This window comes from Pangasianodon hypophthalmus, chromosome 24 (genome assembly GCF_027358585.1).
Source record: "Pangasianodon hypophthalmus isolate fPanHyp1 chromosome 24, fPanHyp1.pri, whole genome shotgun sequence".
In the NCBI taxonomy this organism is placed as follows: Eukaryota; Metazoa; Chordata; class Actinopteri; order Siluriformes; family Pangasiidae; genus Pangasianodon; species Pangasianodon hypophthalmus.
Genome location: NC_069733.1, coordinates 2,795,888 through 2,819,281, shown reverse-complemented (window position 1 = coordinate 2,819,281; position 23,394 = coordinate 2,795,888). Strand labels below are relative to the sequence as shown.

At 38.7% G+C, this 23,394-nt stretch overlaps 1 protein-coding gene across 2 annotated transcripts in view; it reads left to right on the top strand.

Moving 5' to 3' along the window:
- Window positions 1-23,394, top strand: part of unc5db (unc-5 netrin receptor Db) — a 154,107-nt gene that overhangs the window by 86,099 nt on the left and 44,614 nt on the right. For both annotated transcript variants that reach the window (XM_034299177.2, XM_026940090.3), the window contains exons 3-4: window positions 14,773-14,916; window positions 18,528-18,631. In XM_034299177.2, coding sequence (XP_034155068.1) covers window positions 14,773-14,916; window positions 18,528-18,631 — 248 coding nt within the window. The remainder of the gene's footprint in view (window positions 1-14,772; window positions 14,917-18,527; window positions 18,632-23,394) is intronic.

Sequence of the window (23,394 nt, the reverse complement as noted above, 5' to 3'; positions counted from 1 at the left end):
ATTATTTTTTTTGTTTGCCATGCTGCGAGATTATTGTGGGTCTGATAACGGGGACGTGAAAAGGGTTAGTTCTCTTTATTTCCCCGATCGTGTGTTTGAGGGACGGCTTTTTATGAATAAAGAGCTCCATACAAATGCTATTCAAATGTAGCTATGCGAAATTGTCAAAATTATGATGCTAAACATTGGATGAAAACAAAGCGAAAAACAAAAGTGGAGCCAAATTAAAAAAGGCGCTTTTTCCTTTTTTTTTTTTTTTTTCTTTTCTTTGTTATTGTGGGAAAATCTTCCATATAATCAATGTCAGTTGTTTGAAAAAGTTTGTCACGTCTCTGCGTGAGTTTTGTTTTCTCATCAAGAATCGCACATAATAGTTTTTTTTTCCCAAGGCTGCACATGTGGAACAATGGGATTAAACAAGGGAGATTCAAATTAGCATAATGTTAAATGAAGCGATCGACAGTCCAAGATGATGCTTATCAGTTTGCGGCTACACTCACTGGAAATGTGGCAGATTTCGATAAAACAGATTTGATTGTGTTTTTATTCATTCATTTCTTTTTTTTTTTTTTCCAGAGTATTATGTCGTTACGTTCTTGTTACTGCTTTAGTCCTATAATTGAGACTTGTAATTTGCTCAACAGTTCGACCCCCGGACGTTGCCTAGGCAACGAAAAGCTTCGAAACGAGGGACTTTATATTGGGGCTAAACTCATAACCTCCGATAACGTCGTCCCTTTATAGCAGCACCGTAATGGACGACAAATACAGCTGGGATTGGATTAGAGCGAGGCCTCTTAATCGCAGACCCGGATCTACAAAGGATTGCACTTTATCGATTAGGACAGCGGCCCTCAATGCCGCTGATATGATCTCTTATTTACCGGCGCCCCAGATGAGGCTCGGGTGCTGATAAAGCGGCCAGCGAATGCCCTTGAGTTTAATGCGGGAGAGGCAGGAATGGTCCAGAGACGAGGGGATAAGCGCCAATTACCCAGGTGACAGAGTGAAGAGGAGGCGAGCTTGGCAATCTTAGCCGAAATCAGCCGTTTCAAACTGTTTCCTGGGCTGGAAAATCAGCAAAGTGAGCATGAAACGAACGGAACGATGCCGGCGCTGTAGCAGAAAGCCTTAGCTAAAATAGATTCCCATTACAACTTTTATTCTTATTTCATCTGCTGCTGCAGCTAGCACACACACGTACTATTGCAATAAATGAAGGGAAAGAGGGAACACTTTGATGTAATAATCATATAACAATCATAGTATGGTTTTGGTTACTTCAGAATATTTTCAACAGTACGATGTATAAATAGCACTTTCTTTGATTTTCACATGTTTAAAAATATTTTAAAAGATTTTGAGGCACTCGTTTCACCTAAAAAAAACCCCGTCATTGTGATGTGTATCTACGCTGAAATATTAACTAGCGATGTAACTATTTCACATTTCATTGTTTTTGTTAATACATTAATATTTTTTGCGACAGTTCCAGATGGTTAATATAACATACACACATTATACGATTATATACGTGTCAAAAAATATTGTTTGCGAAGTAATCGTGCTACAGAAAACATCATTACGTCATCATTACGATTCTTCCATGTTTACGAAATACCCCAGACATAAAGCCCAAATAAACACGTCGCTTTGTTTGTTTAATCACATTTTGTTGGATAGAAAAAGGATTGACCCATCAGGATCATGTGCATTTTTCACATTTCTGTTCGAAAGCTACTAGTCAGCTAGCTAGCTACACTCTGAGCTCAGGGATATTTATTTCGTATATTTCTGAAACGAATTCCTGGCTACTCCACTTGCTGCAGGTTTTCATTCCAACCAAGCATTCGAAATGAAAACCTGGAATGAATTGGACACAGCTGAACTTAATGCTTATTAATATGTCTATATATTACCGTAATAAGAGGCTTTTTTGACAATGCGGCATCAGTCATGTGACCAGCGTTTGAATAATTCAGCGTTAAGTTTCATGTTATTGGTGTGAGACTCTAATCTGGGATTAATGTTTAGTCTCAAATTCGATCTCAAATGGGACCATTACTGATAAGAGCGGCCGTTTCTACGCCTGGATTAGCTCACACGCGGCTATCAATAATTGATTCTTTTTTTCAGGAGGTCAGGCTCCTCATCTATAATTCAGACCGAGCGCTGTGATTAGACCGAATCAATCTCAGAGCTGTCTGCTAGTTAAAGAGGCATTAAAACATGACTCGGATTCGAGTGATGGACGTTTGGACCGCTCGTAGCCACTCGTGTGGTCAGAGCTGAAAAGTTGCCACATGCTCTAGTTTAACTTTTTGAATCTGAGTACGCATTATAATTAGCCTAAAACTTACTTCCTGCCCTGTGTAGCGCACTCATATCTGAAATATGAAGGCATTTAGGATTAATTCTGTGTGAACACAAATTTAGGTATAATATCAAGCCAAATTTAGACAGCTGACAGAAGAATGTAGATTCTTTCTACATTCACGTTTCAGTGACGTGTTGCGATTCTGATTGGCTCCTGAGTTATATTCCTGACACAAGCACAGCATGTGCTGTTACAGAAAAATAATCAACTTCCAGATGTTCACCGTGAAATCGCACAATGTCTGGTCACGTTTTATTCCACGAATTTCTGTTTCTGTTACTATAGAAATGATAATGTATTAATAAAGAAAGACAGATCTGTGCTATCATACTTTAATTCTGGTTAATAGAATAACTTATTATTAGTAGTAGTAGTAGTAGTAATAGTAGTAGTAGAATTTTGTAATATTTATAATCAATATAATTCATGTATTTTATATATTTTTATTTTTAAATTTTTTTTTTTATACTTTTTTACTTGTACCAATGTGCACTCAAAGCTCTGTTAAACCGTTATTATTATTATTAATAATAATATTACTATTTATTTATTTATTTATTTATTTATTTATTTCTAGGCCCATTTAAAACAAGGCAAATATGAGACTATTTTAATAAGAATTTTGTACTTTTTTCCAGTAAGATACCCAATAAAAATAACGTATTACAACGAGTCCATTGATATAAATAGATTTAATATAGATTTGCAGCTACACTACTGGCAGATCTTCTGTTACAGAAATTAATCAACACCTTCCGACCAATCAGAATCGAGAATTTAGCAGCACTGTAGTGTAAGACAAAGATAAATGACGTTACCTAACCAGCTCGGTTTGTACTTGCGCTGCCGAATGATTGAATGTATAGCTCAGACAGCAAGGCATTGACACAAACTGAATATAAAAGTGTAGATTTATACTGTATATATAGCTTGCACTGCTGTGAACGATGAGGTCTTTGTGTGTGTGTGTGTGTATGTGTGTGTGTGTGTGAGGGAATAAGGGTTTAATAGTGAAAGAAAGCACCAGGACCGGAATGTGGTTATTTTTCTCGCCGGCCCAAAATGCCTGAGGTCAGCCAAAGCCGACGCTGTATAGATTTACCTCCCATTGCTGGAAATAATGAGGTCCGTTAAAGAGTGATGGCAAATTCGCACCAGGACTCGTGTGCATGTGTTTATTTTCCTACTGTATATCTGGTAGCCTTAAAGGCATTAGGGTAGTCCATTTGAGCTTTGTTTTCCCTATAAAAAAAAAAAACATTCAGAAAACAAAATAGCACTACAACAATAAATCAAGTGCATTGCCGTATGTCATATAGTACATTTCCAGTGCACAATTACAGCTTTTTATTTTTAAATCCAGATTTCTTTGCATAGAATCAGCTTCAGATGCTGTAAGTGTAATTTTTAAAGGATGCACAGACTGAGAACTAGGGTAGGACACTCACAGAAGAGCTCATAATGTACAAAATCATCAAGCAGTTCATAAAATACACACTTAAGGCGCTTAGGCAGAATCTGGGACTAAAGTCAGTTTGGTGCTTGTTCAGAGGAAGTGGAGAATAAATACACACTCGTGTTACTTAGACCGGAAACAGATAAAATGATGGGTTTTGGGGTGCGATGGCGATGACACTTGGCCCTAAATATTCAAACACAAGGTGTCGCTTCATTTTCTATAACAGCACCTCTGACAATAGTGCAGCTGCAAATCACAGGCTTATATCAATGCGCTCGTTCTAATAGGTTATCGTTTCCATAGCAACAGCTCATTCACGTTACATTTTCTTTGGAAGGAGTCTCCAGTATCAGCGCTTTGTAACAGACAGATGTAAAGCTGTAACTTTTTGCCATTTTGACAAAACGTATATATATTTCGCTCTCTTCTGTTGTTGCAGGGTATGTTTACACTTTTCAGAGTAGCTGTAATAGTTTTTTTCTCTTCAAAAGCCACAGAATATGCAAACGTTTGCCGTCACCTGCATATGCCCAAGCCATATTACCACATTTGTAAAGCACGGTAGCTCTTATCGCTCTAAGTTCACTAAATCTCATGATGAGAAAAACATTTTAAACACAGACCTGTAATGTGTTTTAGCAGGATAACGGCGAAGCAGCAGCCCAAAATCAGCGGCTGTCATTTTCTGACACGAGAGATTACGTTCGCTTTGTCGTGATTACAGGCTGCAGTTGAGGCTGAACAGCATCTATTTTTACCGGATAAACTGAAAAAATGCCGTGTTGGAAAGTTCTTTCTAGCTTTCTAGAAAAAAAAAATGATTAAAAAAAAAGAACCTCTATATGCCACCAATTCCTATCATTTACCTTCTCAGACTCTGCCTTTCTCACACTCATTCATACGAGATTGCAGTCATGAGGTGTTTTATTTTTCCCGGCTCATGTCAAAGCTCTTCCCAATGATTGTTGCCAGGCATAATCACGCTGTGAGAAGTCGTCGTCCTGGAAGCTATTTATCATAGTTTTGTTTGCGTAGAGACGTATGAAAGAGTGTGAGGGAAGCGGCTGCAGCGCTTCTTGTTGTGCCTCTGTCATCATCTCTTTCTGATAAATGACAGCTGAGAAGCATACGTGTAGCTCGTGGACCCGCAGTGGGCCATGAATAAACAGAAATAAACAGTGTTTATATAGCACCTTTCATTTGTGATAAAATATCAGGGAATGCACATCCAGAAGCATATTACAATCATAAAATATTTGCTCATACATATGAGAGATATAGTGGTACTTATACTAGAAAACATAATAATACATTTTTAAAAAATGTTAGATTATAATTTGGGATATTTTTTGAATTGAGTTTTTGGTAAATGAGAAACTCCTAAATCATATTCATCTACCTCCTCATTTAACCCGCTACCTCCTCACTTTAACCCTTTACCTTCTTATCTTAACTCACTTTAAGCCTCTACCGCCTCATCATAACTCACATTAACCCTCTACCTCTTAACTTTTACCCTCTACCTCCTCATCTTAACCCTCTACCACCTCATCATATCTCACATTAACCCTCTACCTCTTAACTTTTACCCTCTACCTCCTCATCTTAACCCTCTACCACCTCATCATATCTCACATTAACCCTCTACCTCTTAACTTTTACCCTCTACCTCCTCATCTTAACCCTCTACCGCCTCATCATATCTCACATTAACCCTCTACCTCTTAACTTTTACCCTCTACCTCCTCATCATAACTCACATTAACCCTCTACGTCCTCACCTTAACTCACTTTAACCCTCTACCTCCTGATCTTAACCCTCTACCTCCTAACTTTTACCCTCTACCTTCTCATCTTAACTCACTTTAACCCTCTACCTCCTTATCTTAACCCTCTACCTTCTCATCATAACTCACATTAACCCTCTACCTCCTCATCATAACTCATCTTAACCCTCTACTTCCTCTTCTTAACCCTCTACCTCCTCATCTTAACTCACTTTAACCCTCTACCTCATCTTAACCCTCTACTTCCTCTTCTTAACCCTCTACCTCCTCATCTTATCTCACTTTAACCCTCTACCTCCTGGTCCTAACTCACTTTACCTCTGCCTCCTCATCTTGACTCACTTTAACCCTCTTCATCTTAACTCACTTCACACATCTTGACCATCTTCCTCCTTGCCTTAACCATAAACTTATTTTAATGATCTACCCACTGCTTTAAACTGCTGCCTCCTGCCTTAAACCGCTACCTCCTCCCTTCAACCCTCTTCATCTTCATCTTGACTCCTTACTCCTTCATTTTAACTGTTTTTTATCATCATAACAGCAGTTCTTCTCATCCTACCCCACCATCCTTCACATTTTAACCTTCTGCATTCCCGTCTTCACCCTCTTCCACCTCACCTTCAGGCTCAATCTCCTCATCTTATCCCTCATTCTTATCATCTTAACCCCTTTTCTTATCATCTCCACCCTCTACCTTTTCATTTTAACCTCTGCTTGCTCATCTTAGCCCTCTTCCTCATCATTTTAACCCTTGCTCCTAAATTTTCTCCTCATCTCAGTTCGCCAAGTCCTAATCTTAACCATGCTCCTCTTCATCTTTTTTGCCCTCACCGGCCTTATCAACCTAACCAACTGAATAATCAGCCTTTTTTTTTGTGCAAAAGCCCTTTAATTTTGTTGAGACACAGAATATAAAAGTGCCTCAGTAGTCCCTAAATATTTTAGGGATCTTTTATTCTCACCCATCCTGCCAACTATGTTCAGAAGTTACGGGCTCTATTAAATGTAGTACAAGATAGCCAGAGGCAGGAGAAGATACGAGCACAGCTTTACTTTGGGCTGATCTAAGAATCAGCATTGGCTAGCAAGGGTCAAACAACAGACAGCCAGAGGCAGGCGCACGCTAATCCATAATCCGAATGAAAGCAGACAGGCTCGGTTCAAACTGAAAAAGTCTAGAGATGCAAGAACTAGAGGAACTAGCAGAAACATGGCTTAAAGGTACACGACTTCACAGAGAAATGAGATGAATATACTCGTACACTGGCTACAATTACAATGCACAGAGACTTTGTATTTTTAGCATACAAAAGCAGAAAAGCGAAATGCTATAAATGGTAGTAGACGATTTTTTTTTGTACTTTTCCTGAAAAGTTTCTCCATGACAATGTGCTTTTGGCTGGAGGTCTTTTCTTAATTCAAATACAATAGTTGATAGAATCACTGAGGTCTTTTTTTAATATGTATTTTATGTTTAGAAAATATTTGGATGGAAAAAAAAAAGCCTTAGGTTAAATGTGACAAACTTGAGAGATTAAACCGTTATACAGACGTGAAGAAATCTGAGTCTCTCAGAGGGTTTATTTACTTTGATAACACCAGCACTTGAGGGCTTTTTTTTTTTTTTTTCCCCTCTGATCCGTTTTAGCATATTTTTGACATTTTTGCACCCTGACCTTGAATGATTAAAGGTGATCATGAGCAAGTTCCTTCAGTTTCTTCAGTTTTAACAAACAGATCATCAAAACCAGAATGCCTTCTGTCCCACCATCAAAGATTGTCCTAGTCTACACATACTTTTAACCATTTCTAAAATGGTTCTCTTAAGGACATCAGCCTCTTATAATTATCATAGCAAAGCTTAATTGGGAATTGTTCGCCTCCTGACGCCTCAAACAAGGACCGACAAACATAAGAATAGCGCGTTATGCCCTTCGGCGACATGCACGCTCCTGCTTTTACACATGGCCTCGGAGAGCCCGTCTGGAGCGCCCGTTTCCTGGTTCTGCTCTCTAATCACAGCTAATAATGAGAATTAACATGGCACGGCTTCTCTGAGAAGGGACGTTAGCAGTTAGAATGGAATTAGTGCAGAGCCGCAATTGGGCTGCGGTGCTTTAACTCGTTCGGTTTGTGTGGAGGACAGCGCTCAGGAGCATCTGTGAACCGAAAAGCCCCCCCGGGGGAACATGATTTAGATTCACCACATAAAGCAATCTCACAGACTCGCAGGGGAAGATGTTATTAAAAGAATTACTGCGCTAAGCGGAGTACAATATGTGAAAATGAATTAAACATCTTTTAATCTACAAGCGCCCACAAAGTGTTTTTTCTTATTGAAACATTGGCTGTTTACGCAGCCGGTTTTAATAAAAAAAACGCTCAAGAACGTTAGCTTATCAAGAATGTCAGCTTTTCTTATTTCTGAGCATTTATATGAATGTATGAACTGCGTCGCTTGACATTTAGGAACCAACTTGTACCGTGGGCGGTCCACAACCATTATGTGTAGCTAAGAATGGATAAAAATTATGACACCCCAACCCCACTGGACGCCGTTGGGATGAACTGGAACAGCGACTGCACCCCAGACCTCCTCAGCCAACATCAGTGTCTGACCTCACTAATGCTCTTGTGGCTGGATGAACACAAATCCCCACAGCCACGCTCCAAAATCTAGTGGAAAGCCTTCCCAGAAGAGTGGAGCTTATTACACCAGGAAAGGGGAATAAATCTGGTATGGGATGTTCAACAAGCATATATGAGTGTGATGGGACAATTAGATACTTTGTACCATTATATTCATAAAGGTCTAGTAGTAGTAATCGAAAACAAAGTGTATCTTTATTTGTTTCAAAGGCCATATTTCCATCGAACTGTGGGCAGTTTTAGTGTTGTGCTGTAACATCTTTATGCAGCTGTACTGTGCATCATTGTGGTCTCCCAGAACCCAGAACCACCTCTTGTTCTCCCTGCTTTCTCCCATGACTAGTTTGTTGTACACATGCCTGTGACTTTATAAAGTCTTGTATGTGTGACTGCAACAATTCCTAGCAGTGCTTTTTTAGTTCCCCAGTCCTCCCCGTTTGGCCAATTCCTAGTTTCCTAGTCTCCAGTTCCTTGCGTTTCTGGAGTTTTCTGCTTTTGACCTCAGCCTGCCTGGATGTGAATGTGACTCTACCTCTGATTACGGCGACTCCCTGTGATCTGCCCCCATGCAGATTCTCTGCAGGATATTCACAGCAAGAAACGGCTAAATACAAAGACTCCGTGCATATCTACTACTGAGTGTCGGACTAACACGGGTTCTGTGCTTTGTACCAAAGATAGGAGTGTGTACCAAAGATATCTCCCTTTTCCAGGACAATACAGATTGGATTGTCTCGGAAAAGAGAGATACACACACCCGTATCTTTGGGTACGAAGCACAGGACCCAGGTGAGTATAACATGGTTGCAGTCAAGATCATGTTTACTGGTGAACATCAAGATGAGACCTGGACTAAAGAATACAAGAAAAACAAAGACCTGCTTTTTTGGCTCCACTTTTTTTTCCCCACTAACTAATAATTACTAACTAAAGAAATAAACTAAAACATATGGTCCAGAGCAGTTACACACAGCCTCAAGAAAAAATCTTCTTAAGATCAAGAGGCGCGCAAGTGGTACAACTTGCTGCAACGCTAGCATCAGGATATATGACCAATAACTTACTATGGAAAAAAAATACACTGAAAACAGAAAACGTTCTGCTTTGTGATACTGTACAGACTTTGTTTTTTTTATGTACAAGTTTCTCAGAAAGCAGAACTGGAGACATTCGTTTAGCCTGTTGCAGGGGCAATTTTGCGCAGGTGTCCCCAAGTTCTCAGCCTGTAATAACATCATCACAGGAAATCGCACGTTCACTTTCTTCACACTGAGTCTCTTCTCTTGAGCAAAGCATATTTAGAGAGGTGAGAGTGACTTTATACTGATTTATTCTCCTGGAGCTCTTGGGTTCCATCACCAGTTTCATCAGTTTTCATTTCATTATGCTTGTCCTGCCGAAAAATCCAGAGTACTCTGACCAGCTCAGCGTGGGTTTTGGTACCTATTCTGGTCAAACCATGACAAGCGTCCATTTCCACTTCACATCCATACTCGGTTTGTCCATTTTTGTCCCATGAGGCCCTTGGCCTCATCCTTTGCTGTGGTTTGCGTGCCATGTGCTGCTAGAAGGAAGCTAAGACCATGATGCAGGATGACATTAATGCACTACTGAATCTCAGCGCTAAAGTGAAATGTCATGTCCATTTGTGGAGTGGACTGAGTCACTGGGTAAGGGTCACACTCACACACACACACACACACACACTCTCTGTGTGTGAGAATGACTGGCACAAAAACATCTACCTAAGACTCTGTTTTTGATGATTATACCACTATGGACTCATATCATCGATCTTCTCTCATATTAATTTACTGCACCATTAACTTAATATATGTTTTCCACCTTCCATCATAACTAAAGAAATAAATAGGTGAAGAATTTAAAATGCGTTCCCCCAATGCATTAGTCATTTTCTCACCAGGGCACTTGGCAGCTTTCTCATGAATATTCATGCCTCTGCCCTGAAATAAGATTTTTTAAATGCACGCTAGTGTAATAATTTAGTACATTTAACTGAGGGATAATCAGTAATGAGCATTTAAATAATGTCAGGCTTTTCACACACAAATACAGGAAGTGGTGTGATGAAGGTCAGTGTGGTGCTACACCATCTCCTGACATAATCATATGAAAGCACACTCAGTGCCTCTCAGAAGAACCTCTCAGCTCCATAGTGTTTTACTCTTCCACAATAAGGATTCTTAATGTGTTGCTGAAAAAAGGATAACTTGATCTCATAAGAAATTTATACGAATATGTAGCAGTGAGGACAGTGTGGTTGGATTTTGTTTAGATTCAGCTGTAAGAAAATTCTTGACCAAAATCAAAGCAGGAATTCAGGGCATTGATTGCTGAGTGCCAGGATTTATAAAAAATAAAAATAAAAAAAAGTGTGTGTGTGATTAGGATTTTTATTTTTTTTATTTTATTTTTTTTTTGGGGTTTTTGGCTGCAGAATATTGATCAAAAAATTCCTCTTAAAAATATAAACAAATAAAAAATACTACTACTACTTCTAATAATAATAATAATAATAATAATAATAATAATAATAAATGAATGACTACACAAATTAACTTTTTTTGAAATGAAAAAAATGAAAATGAAAAAAAAAAAAACTTTCTTTAACAAGTTTATTTAAATGCAATTTCATTTAAATTGCAAGCACATTTGTTAATAATTTAAAATTTTAAATTGAACAGATTTTAGATTTTAAAGTCTGTTTAACTTCAGTTTGTGTTTTTTTGTTTGTTTGTTTGTTTGTTTGTTCATGTTTTTTTGAACATCCAGAAACTTTCTTTTTTAAATTTTTGAAAATAACTTAGAAAGCTTTTGAAAAAAAAATTAAAAAGTGGCACTGAAAAGCAAACTCTATAAATGATCACATGACCCTCACACACACACTCGCTTGATGAACATGCGAGGAACAGGTACACTGTCGGCACACGCTTCTTTCTCTTTCTCTTTCCCTCTTCGTGACAAGAATTAGTCTTTAACAGACGAGGGCAGTAGTTCAGGACTGCTCTCGATGAGCTAAAACATGTCTCTCTCCTGCAGATTCACTTATCACGCACGAGATCTCATCGCTAAGCATCTATTAGCGCGGCACGTTCCCCTGCTTTCACACTACTCTCAGAGCCATCTGCTCCAAGAGCTCGATTATTAGCTGCATTTGTCAAGATTAACTTGGTAAATATGTCACGATTAACTTGCGCTCGTGACTGGATAAAGCATTTTCCTGAGCACGTAAACAAACGAGCATCATAAACTGAGCTTTTAAACCCCAGACTGCTAAAAATGAAACTGGCCTGTTATTCACTATGCTTAAAGAGAGAGAGAGAGAGAGAGAGAGAGAGAATGTAGCGTTCCAACCTGAGATAAGTGACTTCTGTCAAAAATCTCCTCACGCTAGTACAGTTAAGTCAGGCTGAGAGAACAGCATGGAGCTAAAGCCCTGTTAGACGAAAGCTTTGAAGAACAGACGAAGCAGTCCAGAGTTTCTGGAGAAGCCGTTATTAACCACGTGACGAGCACACGCTTCCATCCTGCCTGCCGGTCCTGCGCTTTATTACGACTGGTGTTCTTCATGTGCTCGGAGTTATCATCACTGCTTTCAGCTAACGCTCACACACACTCTCACACTCACACATATACACACACACACACAGGGACACACACACACACACACACGGACACACACACGGACAAGAAAGAAAGACAAAAAGCAACATGCTGGAAAGAGAAAGAAAGAAGGAAAGAAAGAATGGTTAAAGAAACTGAAGTATGCAAAGAGAAAGAAACAGAAAGAATAAAGAATAAAAGATAAAAGCAACTTAAGTATGTAAAGAGAAAGAAAGAAAGAAAGAAAGACAGATAGACAGAAAGAATGAATAAATAAAATATAAAAGACTGAAGTATGCAAAGAGAAAGAAAGAATAAAGAATAAAAGATAAAAGAAACTGAAGTATGCAAAGAGAGAGAAAGAAAGAAGAATAAAGAATAAAAGATAAAAGAAACTGAAGTATGCAAAGAAAGAAACAAAAAAGAATAAAGAATAAAAGATAAAAGTAACTTAAGTATGTAAAGAGAAAGAAAGAAAGAACGAACAAATAAAATATAAAAGACTGAAGTATGCAAAGAGAAAGAAACAAAGAAAGAATAAAGAATAAAAGACAGAAACTTAAGTATGTAAAGAGAAAGAAAGAAAGAAAGAATAAAAGAAAAGAAACTGAAGTATGCAAAGAGAAAGAAAGAAAAAAGAATAAAGAATAAAAGATAAAAGTAACTGAAGTATGTAAAGAGAAAGAAAGAAAGAATAAAAGAAAAGAAACTGAAGTATGCAAAGAGAAAGAAAGAAAAAAGAATAAAGAATAAAAGATAAAAGTAACTTAAGTATGTAAAGAGAAAGAAAGAAATAATAAAAGAAAAGAAACTGAAGTATGCAAAGAGAGAAAGAAAGAAAGAAACAAAAACAAAGAAAGAAGAAGAATAAAGAATAAAATATAAAAGAAACTGAAGTATGTAAAGAGAAAGAAAGAAAGAAAGAATAAAAGAAAAGAAACTGAAGTATGCAAAGAGACAGAAAGATAGAAACAGAAACAAAAAAAGAATAAAGAATAAAAGAAAAGAAACTGAAGTATGCAAAGAGAAAGAAAGAAAGAAAAGACTAAAAAGGGAAAAAAGAAACTGAGATTATGCAGAAAGATGGATGGATGGATGGATGGATGGCTTGTCAGTGGGCGTGTTGCAGGTGCTTTGTGTTAATGTGTGAAGAGTGACACAGTGAGTGTTAATGAGTTTATACATGCGGATTATTAACCTCATTAACAGACTAATGAACTCAATATTTAAACATTATTTAAAAAAGCTGGTGCTCTCGTTCATCTTCTGCTCTCAGGATTCCACTTGTTTGAAAGAAGTGACAGTGTGTGTGTGTGTGTGTGTGTGTGTGTGTGTGTGTGTAAGGAGTGTGTAACACGTGCGTATGAGGAAGGAGAGCGTGTCAGATACGAACACTACACTGTTCATCGTTGCTCTCAGCACACAGCTTTTCCTCTCTAATCCACCTCCAGAGGAAAAAATATCCTGGAAGTTTATTCTGAGTGCTAGAAGATACAAGAAGCTGCTTTTAAAAAAAAAAAAAAAAGAGAGAGAGAGAGAGAGAGAGAGCAACCCCAGACCAGAGGCCTTGCTTTCTTTCTTCAGCGCGTCACTTGTGTAGCTCACGTGTTTACTCTTCATTTTCACGTCTGTCGTTCTCTGAGAACATCACGCCGCTTTCTCACTCTGCCACAGCTGTGCAACTAAAACAAATCAAACAATCAGAAGTCCAAAGAACAGAGCGATATAAAATAGAGTGAAATCATCAATCCTTCCATCTTTCCTTCCCTCCTTGCATCAATCGTTCCTTTCTTCCCACCTTTCTTAAGATCCATGCTGAATTCCCTCTTCTTTCTTTCCTTCCTTCAATCATTCCATCCACTCTTCCATCCATCCCTCCCTCCCTCCTTCCAACAATCCTTCCTTAAATCATTTCTTCCATCCATCCATCCATCCATCCTTACTTCCTTCCTTTCTTGGTTCCTACCTTCAATTCTTCCTTCCTTCCCTCTTTCTATTCTCCCTTCCGCCCTTCCACCAATCCTTCCTTGCTTTCTTTCTTCTATCCTTCCTTCAATCCATCCTTCACTTCTTCCCTCTTCTTTCCATTTTTCTTTCCATTCTTAATTCCTTCCTTCCTTCCATTCCCTGTTTTTATCACCATGTTCTTTGGATTTCAGCCCATTTTACTGGCTAATGTTACTTCCACTGCTGTGTCAGAGAGAGAGAAAAGCACAAGAGACAGATGAAAAGGAAGGAAGGAAGGAAGGAAGAAAGGAGTCTATCCCAGAGCTGAACATATATAAAAGACAATGTATTAGAATCAACAATATGAGCAACATTATAATCCAATAAGATAAAAAAAAAAGTCAACCAACAATCCACCAGCGTGTTTATAATGAATCTCCTGCAGGGGTTTTATCACATATAAACGACAGAAAAAAAAAAAAAAAAAAAAACAGCGCACATATCCACTGAATGACATTTCATTAAAACTGTGTCTCAGTGAACAAGTGAAGAAACAGAACGGAGGCAGTAAACCTTGTTATGCGACAGCATCGTAGTTCAGTTTTTTTTAAAAAAAAAGGATAAAAAGGGTTTTATTCTCAAAACATCACAAATTCAAGTGGAGATAATAAGCCAGATCTTGTACTGCTGAAGCGCGTGCACATAACGGTTCGAGGTGATGTGACATGCTTTTCTGCTCACCACGGTTGTAAAGAGTTACTATAAAAGTTACTTGCTTTCAGCCGTTCTTCTCTGATTTTCTCACAATCAAGACTGGCAGAAAAATCTGCATATTTTCTCTCAATGTAATTCTCTCTCTCTCTCTCTCTCTCTCTCTCTGTCTCTCTCTCTCTCTGTGTGTGTGTGTGTGTGTGTGGTGTGTTCAGGTCTGAAGGTGCGTGAGGTGATGATAAACGTCTCCCGGCAGCAGGTGGAGGATTTCCACGGCCCTGAGGATTACTGGTGCCTGTGCGTGGCCTGGAGTCACTTAGGCACGTCCAAGAGCCGCAAAGCCACCGTACGCATCGCCTGTGAGTCCTCAACACACACTCTCTCTCTCACACACACACGCACACACACACATACAGTGTATTGTGCTGAGTTCATACCAAAATTACACACACAGATTTAATTAGAACGAGCAAATTAATATAAACCTGTGATTTGCCGTGCAACCGGAACTACTTTCAGTTCTAGAAAATGAACCAACAGCCTTCTGACCAATCAGAATCGAGAATTCGGCAGCACTGTGGCGGCGTTACATATAAACGCGCCTGTAGTCTCCACCCCTTTCTTAACATGTGCAAAATGGCTTCCAGCATGATGTCTGTCGCAGTCAGAGTGCTGGACTTTGTGAAATAAATAATCGGGGGAATAATGTCTATTCTGAGAAGGTAAAGTGAGCGCAAAAACACGCCATACTTCATTATTAATCCTTCATTATTTATTGAAGGTCGTCCATAAAGAATCCGGGAGTGAGCTTGAGCAGTAAACGTCGAGAGAGTGAAAAAAATGCAGCGATGAGATACACGAGGTTTCCAAAGAAACACAAAACAGAGGCTTTTTTTTTTTCCCGTTTCTCTGAAAACTCGTCACTTTTTTTGTTTTGTTTTGTTTACTAGCGACATTCCTCTGTATATATTCTACCATTCAAAAGTTTGGAGTCTATATTTTATACATGTCATATATTCTTTTATTCACTAGAACTTTACACAGTGTAGGTTTCAATAATGTAAAGCACACAGCAGTTATTTTCAGATGTTTTATGTAGCAGTTCAACTATTTTAGCAAAGGAATATGTTATTAAATGCTAAATAATATATCGGGATTATTTATGTATAGTAGTCTGCCTCGAGGTGAGATCACTGCTTTCTGAATATTCATTTTATTAGAACGTTGCTCTACATCATTCAGCATACATTTCAACTTTCTATATTTTATTTGATTTATATATTTTTTTCCAGCTGAACCCGTGATCTGTGAAGTTGCATATATCTGAATCGGTTTTTATCCACAATGAGCTTATCACACTCTCCTGCCCCATGAGTCACTGGTGTCAAACTCCAAACTTTCTACTGAGGCTAAATCTGGCCTCAATTTATTTGTGCGTCACAAATCTACAGAAAATAATCCTGGAAACGGTCCGTACGAGGCAGCACCTCATGCCAAAATGGATTAAATATCTATAATATTCTTCACCTCATTACTAGACAAATGTTTTTTTTTTTGTTTGTTTGTTTCAGATCGTTTTTTGCTCATTTCTATCATTTGTTTAAAAAAAAAAAAAAAAGAGAAGCAAAATGATCTGCCACTAGAACAAGACAATTTGAAATTTTCCGTTTGAATTGATTAAAGATATCTGGAAATTTATTAGAATCTGATAAAGAGAAATATTAGAGAAATAGTAATTATAAATGTAATGATAAAAAACAACAGTAGAAACTTTATTAATATAGTATTTATTAATATATTTAAAATGCAAAAATAAATAAATAAATAAATAAACAGTTGGTGAAAATACAATAGTAAATAGGCAAATAATAGAAATGCTATATATATATATATATATATATATATATATATATATATATATATATATATATATATATATATATATATACAGTGTATGAAAAATATATGAATCAAAATGTGTAAAAATGGAATAAAAGTACAATAATTAACAGATAATAGCTAGTTAAATGCTACACCTTTTTAGAATTGGTGATAGATGACAGATTTGTTAGGGTATGTGTATAGAAATAATGGAAAAGTGCCACTTTTCACCTCTTTTTAAGTTTCACAGTATGTGGAATATGGAGAAGGCAAGCACTAGATCTTATGCCGCATCTGACTTTGAAGTTTGGAATGATGTCATTTCCGACCTCTATGCGTTCCAGGGCCAAATTGGGAAAAAAAAAAAAAACATGAAGAGACGCCTCCATGTTCATCTTTTGTTAGCAACAAGCTAGCTGGCTAACTGCGATGAGTGACTCGTAAATAGTGAACAGTTTAGTTAGTGTTATAGATTAAACAAGCGGATATGTCTGTATGCTGATTGGTCTAAAGTAAATACTTGTATATACTGTATAGCACAGTAAAGGTAAGTGCTACGAGCAGCCATGTTGACTTGACGTCACTTGCTGAACTCAGACTGGAGGGGACTTGTCAAGTAGGAATTCCAAGTCGAAGGTGGTGTTTATTTTGTTTTTTTTCCCAGTTGGAGGTCGGAGTTGCGAGTTATGACCTTTAATTATGGCAGGGTACTAAATCATTAAGCAGTTTTAGAACACACACAGCACAGTGACTTTATTCATTATAGAAACGGAATGACGTATGAATGAATCCGCATCTGATTCATGAAACCGAATCAGACGAATCAAATGATTCGGCTTCATCTGAGCAGAAGCAAGCTCACTCCCACTAATCCCTTATTTTACTTGTCATATACAAACGACGAATCATCCAGAACTGAGAAAAAATACATTTCAGTGAAACTGATTTAGAGGCAAAGTTGTTTGAGGCACATAAGTGTCTGCTACTGAATGGATATTATATGATGAAAAACATTAATTCAGACTTCAGAAACTTTTACTGCTGCCAGGTTTAAATTCTGAGGAAATAAATTGAACAAATCCACCCTAGTTTTCGTAACAGTGAGCCTCATGGTGCATTAAATTACCCTGTCAATCCAGCATCAGTTGTTAATTTCATATTTCACTGTTTGCTTTTTTTTTTTTTTTTTTTTTTTTTTTTTGCTTAGACATCCTGCGTCTGGTGTTTTTTTTTTTCTTTTTTCTCCTGTAGAGAGCGTTTGTGTCACTGCGTCCTCTCAAAACAGAAAGAAAGGCGTTTCAGGCGTGTAGAGTGTGTTTCAGTGTGAGCGGCTCTGATCCGAGAGTGTAGGAGAGAGAACTGAACACTGAACACTGCAGAGCTGTCAGAGATACTGAAATACACACAGCTACTCAAAGCACTGTTTTTTCTCTCTCTCTCTCTCTCTCTCTCTCTCCCTCTCTCTCTCGCTGTGTGTGTCTTTGCTTTTTCATTTCATTCTCTTATGCTGATGTTAAAAATATGAGAGACTCCAGCTATAGTGACAGATTTCACCGTTTTTTGGTTTTGTATCATTCTGCAATCAACACACACACTACACGACACACAAACCACACCACACACACTTTTATTATTATTGTCACAAATCCCATGGGTTTCAATCAGCGATCCCCACTTTTGTGAAAAAAAATGACTTCAGATCAAAACAAACATGGTGGACGACACTTCAGCTTGGCTGTCATCGCTCATATTGCTTTATACCACAGCGCTGTTGAATTCTCAATCCTGATTGGTCAAAAGGTGTTGATTAATTTTCTAGAACAACACAATGCAAATCACAGGTTTATATTAATGCGCATGTTCTAATATGTTTTTCTAGTAACTTTTTCTTATTACTAAGAAATGTGTTCTTATTTGGTGAAGTTATCTGTAAGGAGATGTTTATTTAATATTTATGGAAGGAGTCTCCAGCGTCAGCGCTTTGCAACAGTCTGTAACTTTAAGTTAAGTTGAGAAAAGGGGGTGGGGATTCCTGTGAAAGTCCTGTTATGACGTATTTGAGTCATATATTGTCTCGCTCTCTCTGCAGACCTCCGTAAGAACTTTGAGCAAGACCCACAGGGGAAGGAGGTTCCCATCAGGGGCATGATCGTTCTGCACTGCCGGCCTCCAGAGGGTGTGCCTGCTGCCGAGGTATTGTGTGTGTGTGTGTGTGTGTGTGTGCCTTTCTCTCTCAATGTATTTTGCTGGCTGGTTGCTGATAGATAATATTTAACTTGAGCACATGCCCTGAGGTTTAATCATGCAGAGGTACACAGTAGGGGTCATGAACACACACAGATGACAGGCACGTAGTGTGTGGGTGCAGTGAGGTTAGACTCTCAGCAGGTTGTTAATCATGGCTGAAATGGAGGTGCCATGTCACTTTCCCCTTCTATGAGTGCACTTCGGCTCTTTTGTCTACATTACAGCACGTAACTGTCTTACTCCTCTCACTCTGCTGAAGGGTCATGCGCACCTTTTGCTTTCACTGTGCATCAGTTTATCACTGCAGTAAGATTTTGTGGGCTCATGCAGGCAAATCCAGGAACTTAAATCATAAAAAGGACAAGTACATCACACAAATCTATGGGACTAGGGAACTGAGTCAACTAGGTAACTAGGGCTAGAAACAAGAAATCCAGGACATCACTGGAAAAACAAAACATTCAGACTTTGCAAAGGCTCGAAAGGACGGGGTGGAACTAGTTCTACCAATTAGAGAAGGCAAGGCTAATGAGATGGGGGCATGTTCAGGGCAGGGCTGTGAAAAACAGGAAGCAGGAATGACAAAGTAAGACTGAAAAGTCTACATCTACACCTGTACTTCTGTACTACACCTGTACTACACTGTAAGTGTAGAGCTGTGCCTCAATTCATATGCTTCTACACTATTCAAGATGATTGGTGAGAGTGAATCCATCTAAAAACTGTCCAGTAAAATGAAACATAGATGTAGCAGAGCCAGCATTCATTCATTGGTGGGGGTTGCAGTGGCAACAGGATGAGAACATCAGCCCAGACTTCTCTATCCCCATCTCTGGCATAATGTCTGGCATCCCCAGACATTCTCAAGCCAACTGTGAGATGGAATCTCTCCAGTGAGTCCTGGGTCTCCACCGGGGTCTCCATCCAGTGGGATGTGCCAGAGACAGCTCTGGTGAGAGCTGACCAGGGGACATCTTTGTAAAATACCCAAACTACCTCAACTGACTCCATTTGGAGAGGCAGTATCTTCTGGGGAGTCTCTGATCATGGAGAGTAAGCCCAGCATCCCTACACGGGAGCGTCATTTCTGGTGCCTGTACTTGCAACTGTATTTCACAACTTGTGACCACAGGTGAGGATTGATGACTGGTGACCTTGTTGGATTGTGTAGTTTGGTGAACCTCAAGGCTATGTCACCAGGAGCTTAATCCTCCCAACAGGGCCTGACTTGGTGATCTGAGGGTAGACTTACAGATCTATCTAAGGGTAGAGGTCAGACAAAGAGTGATCCTAAAGATGACCATGAAAGGTACAAACAAGACAGTGTACCCTGCCTGGATTAGGGTTACCAGGTCAGGGGGTAGTGTCTGCAGATGAGCACCTGGTGACCGGTCCACCGATGAAACCCGATTGAGTTCACCCCAATATGGCGACATGGAGCCATCTTGTGGGCTCACCACCTGCAGGATGAAGGGTGAGTGTCAGATGCAGTGTCATTGCTGGCTTAGTTTGCTAGCTAACATGCAGTCTGGCACTGTAGATCACACTACATATCATTTGTCTTCTGCACAACACTGATTTGAAAAGGTATTTATCAGCATCTTGTACAAACCAATTAAAACTATGTATCTTTTAACTCTTCTGTAGTAAGGTTCCACAAATGACAATGGGGTGAAATAAATAGTGGACATCCACAAAACGAAGTTAAATGGAACATTTACTCCTGCATTTGTGCCTTGTCTCTGCTCTAAAGGGGGATTGTAGCGGGCAGTAACATAAATGGAATTTTACTTTTGGGTAGAAATAAGAAAAATTTGCCTGACACCAAACCAAATTAGCAATGCGCAAGCGTTATGACACTAAATTACTCTTACGCGTGCACCAAAATAAAGCCCATACATGGAATACATTAGACCAAATTCAGTCCAAGCATTTTGTTATTATTCATGCATCCCAGTGTTGCCATGGCATTTTTGGCTCTGCAGGAGAGCCCAGGGGCTGCAAATATGAACCAATACAGAAGATTTTTTTTACACACTTGAGCGCCACAATGGACATACTGTGCAGGAGAATTGGAGTGACCTTTAAAGAGATATAAGAGTTCCTGATGTGAGCTATTACAGCTATCCCTGAAGATCAGGGTCAGCCAATCAGCATTGCTCTAACAGAGTGAGTGTGGTATAACTTGTTATTTTACTGACATTATCAGTCCAGAGAATGTAATGAGTTTCAACCTGTGGTCTTTATTACGCCATAATATTACGGGTAATGTCTATATGCTTGAACCCTAAAGAAATGATTGTGTGGCACCCAAAGGTCAGAGGCAGTAGGCTTCCTCGTATTGTCAACTGGGGCCATGTGTTCACCATGTTTATAAGAAGACTCCATATGAACATCACAGTTTAGTGATTTTGCAGGTCAAACTGTTCAAAATAGCTCAGATTTAACGAGGTGTTGTGCATGGTTGATGTTTCTCATTATAGAGAAACCCATTAAAGTTAGGCTAGTGGTCAGTCCTGAGTGTAATTTAGATGGAATGTTAGTTGTATAGAGTTATTTCTTTGTCATTTACACATCTAGACATTAAAGGGAAATGTTGATATGCCAGACAGTTTTATCTTGTTTTGTTACTGTAGCATTACATCAATGGATCAGTGCTAGCTATCTAAGTCATTAGCCTCTGTCCTTAGCTAGCTTATGCTTGTTATCTAGATTTCCCAGTTGCCTAGCAACAGTGTTCTCGTTACTTTAACCAACTAAACGGTGAGCGTATTGTTTGTTTGCCTTCCCATGTTGCTAGCACGACTGTGAAATGCAGTGATGATCCATAATCTGCCAGTTTGTGGTTGAGGAGCAGAAAACTCAAAAATAGTGGAACATAGAAATCAGGAAAATGGAAAACTCTTTGCCAAGAACACAAACAAGAAGACAGTACAGGCCATTCTGGGGGTTTGGTTATAAATTAAAACATTATCAGACTTTGGCTTAACCGCTAAAACGGCTACTTGCAGACAGAAATGCACAAACTATAACGAAACACATTCAGACTCCATCTTTAACTGACAATCATGTGATTATTATGTGTTTTAATGGGTTTTTATTGTGTTTTAATTGAAAAAGTCCTTTTTTTCAATACAGAAATACAGAAATACAGAACTGTTTCAGCCTTGGTGTGCAATTTTTCCAAAAAAGTATCGCCCATCTAATACACACCATGTGTGTGGATGTCGTTAAAAGAAGATGACACTTAAGAGTGTGTGTGTTAGGAGTGTTACCAATTGAATTAGACATGAATATTTGTGAATATATAAAGATGGCATTTAGACATATTTAATATTTATGAGAATTTCTCAACAGCTGAAAATAATTTGTTTGGTTTTAAGAATAAATTAAAAGTGTAACATCGCATTTATAGAGTATGCAGAAAAGACTCTTTTGGGTCCAATTACAGATACATTTCTTCCTCCATGATCAAGCAGTAAACCAAGGTCTTCTGAAATCAAACTCAAAACCACACAGAGGGCAAAGCAAGTCAAGTGTAAAGTCCTGTGAGGGACTTTTCATTTTTGAGAGCTACCTTTAAGAAATAAAGATTAAAACAGAACAACACAGTGCAGAGATATGAAAGCTCAGATCAATAAGCTCGAGCAAACCTGTGCTGGACTGGAGAAGACAATATGAAGCAGATGGATGCAGGATTGCTTGTCTTTTCGTCCTTGGGCCCTGGTGTGCGGCTTTTATTTACTTTTACATATGAGCTACAAGAGCAGTTTTGAAATTCAGAAAGTTATAAACTGCCAAATGTAGATCCATTCACCAAAATGAACGACATGCATGCACATTTATCTTCATGGTGACATTTTAGGAGATGCTGATATGCTAACTATATCGTATAAAAAGCGGTCACCTCACACATCACACACAGAAGGCTGTCTATAAATCACATCTTGCATAGGAGTCAGAGTATTGTCTTTGTTTTTTTTTCACCGCTAGCTCAGGCGTCTGCATTGGCTCATCGCGTATGGGACTGAAAAAGGTTTTTTTGCCGAGGTCTGTTAGCCATCTGCGTCAATATTCCTTCTGCACGTAACAAATGTATGGCTGAAATCTTCACAGACATATTGCTAGTAACGGAATTAACGCCGACGACACACTCAATCTGCTCACAGTTTGGAGGGAATGCTTATGCGTCGCCTAGGCAACCTCGGCAAGTGGGCGTGCAAAAGTGTCCTGTCGTGTAGAGAAACATGAAAAGTGTCTGAAAGTGTCTGAAGGAGCCTCTGGGGTGGGATCAGGTGGATGAATGAGGAAGAAGAATGGAAGGGAGGAAAGGTGAGGGGAGGAAAAGGGAGTATGGAAGAAGAGAAAAATAAGTCCAAATTGGCAGATAAAGCTGTTTATACAAGTTTAAGCCACAATAAAATATTTTGAAAGAATTAATGTTTTAAAATCCTTTGATTTAGAACATTCAGACTGAGCTTTATGGAGCAAACCAGTGTGTAAATCTCCAAGGAAATTAATTCATGCATATTGATGCTTACTACCGAGGGCAGGTTTTTAAAATCCGCTCCTTGTTGTCCAGCCTCTGCATGTTCAGCGGGAAATCACGAGGGAAAGTTGATCTTAAAAACAGGACTGAAGCACGTATAATGACCTTTTAGTACAAATATATCAGTGTTACGCTGGGGGGGTCGACGTTGTTCCAGCTG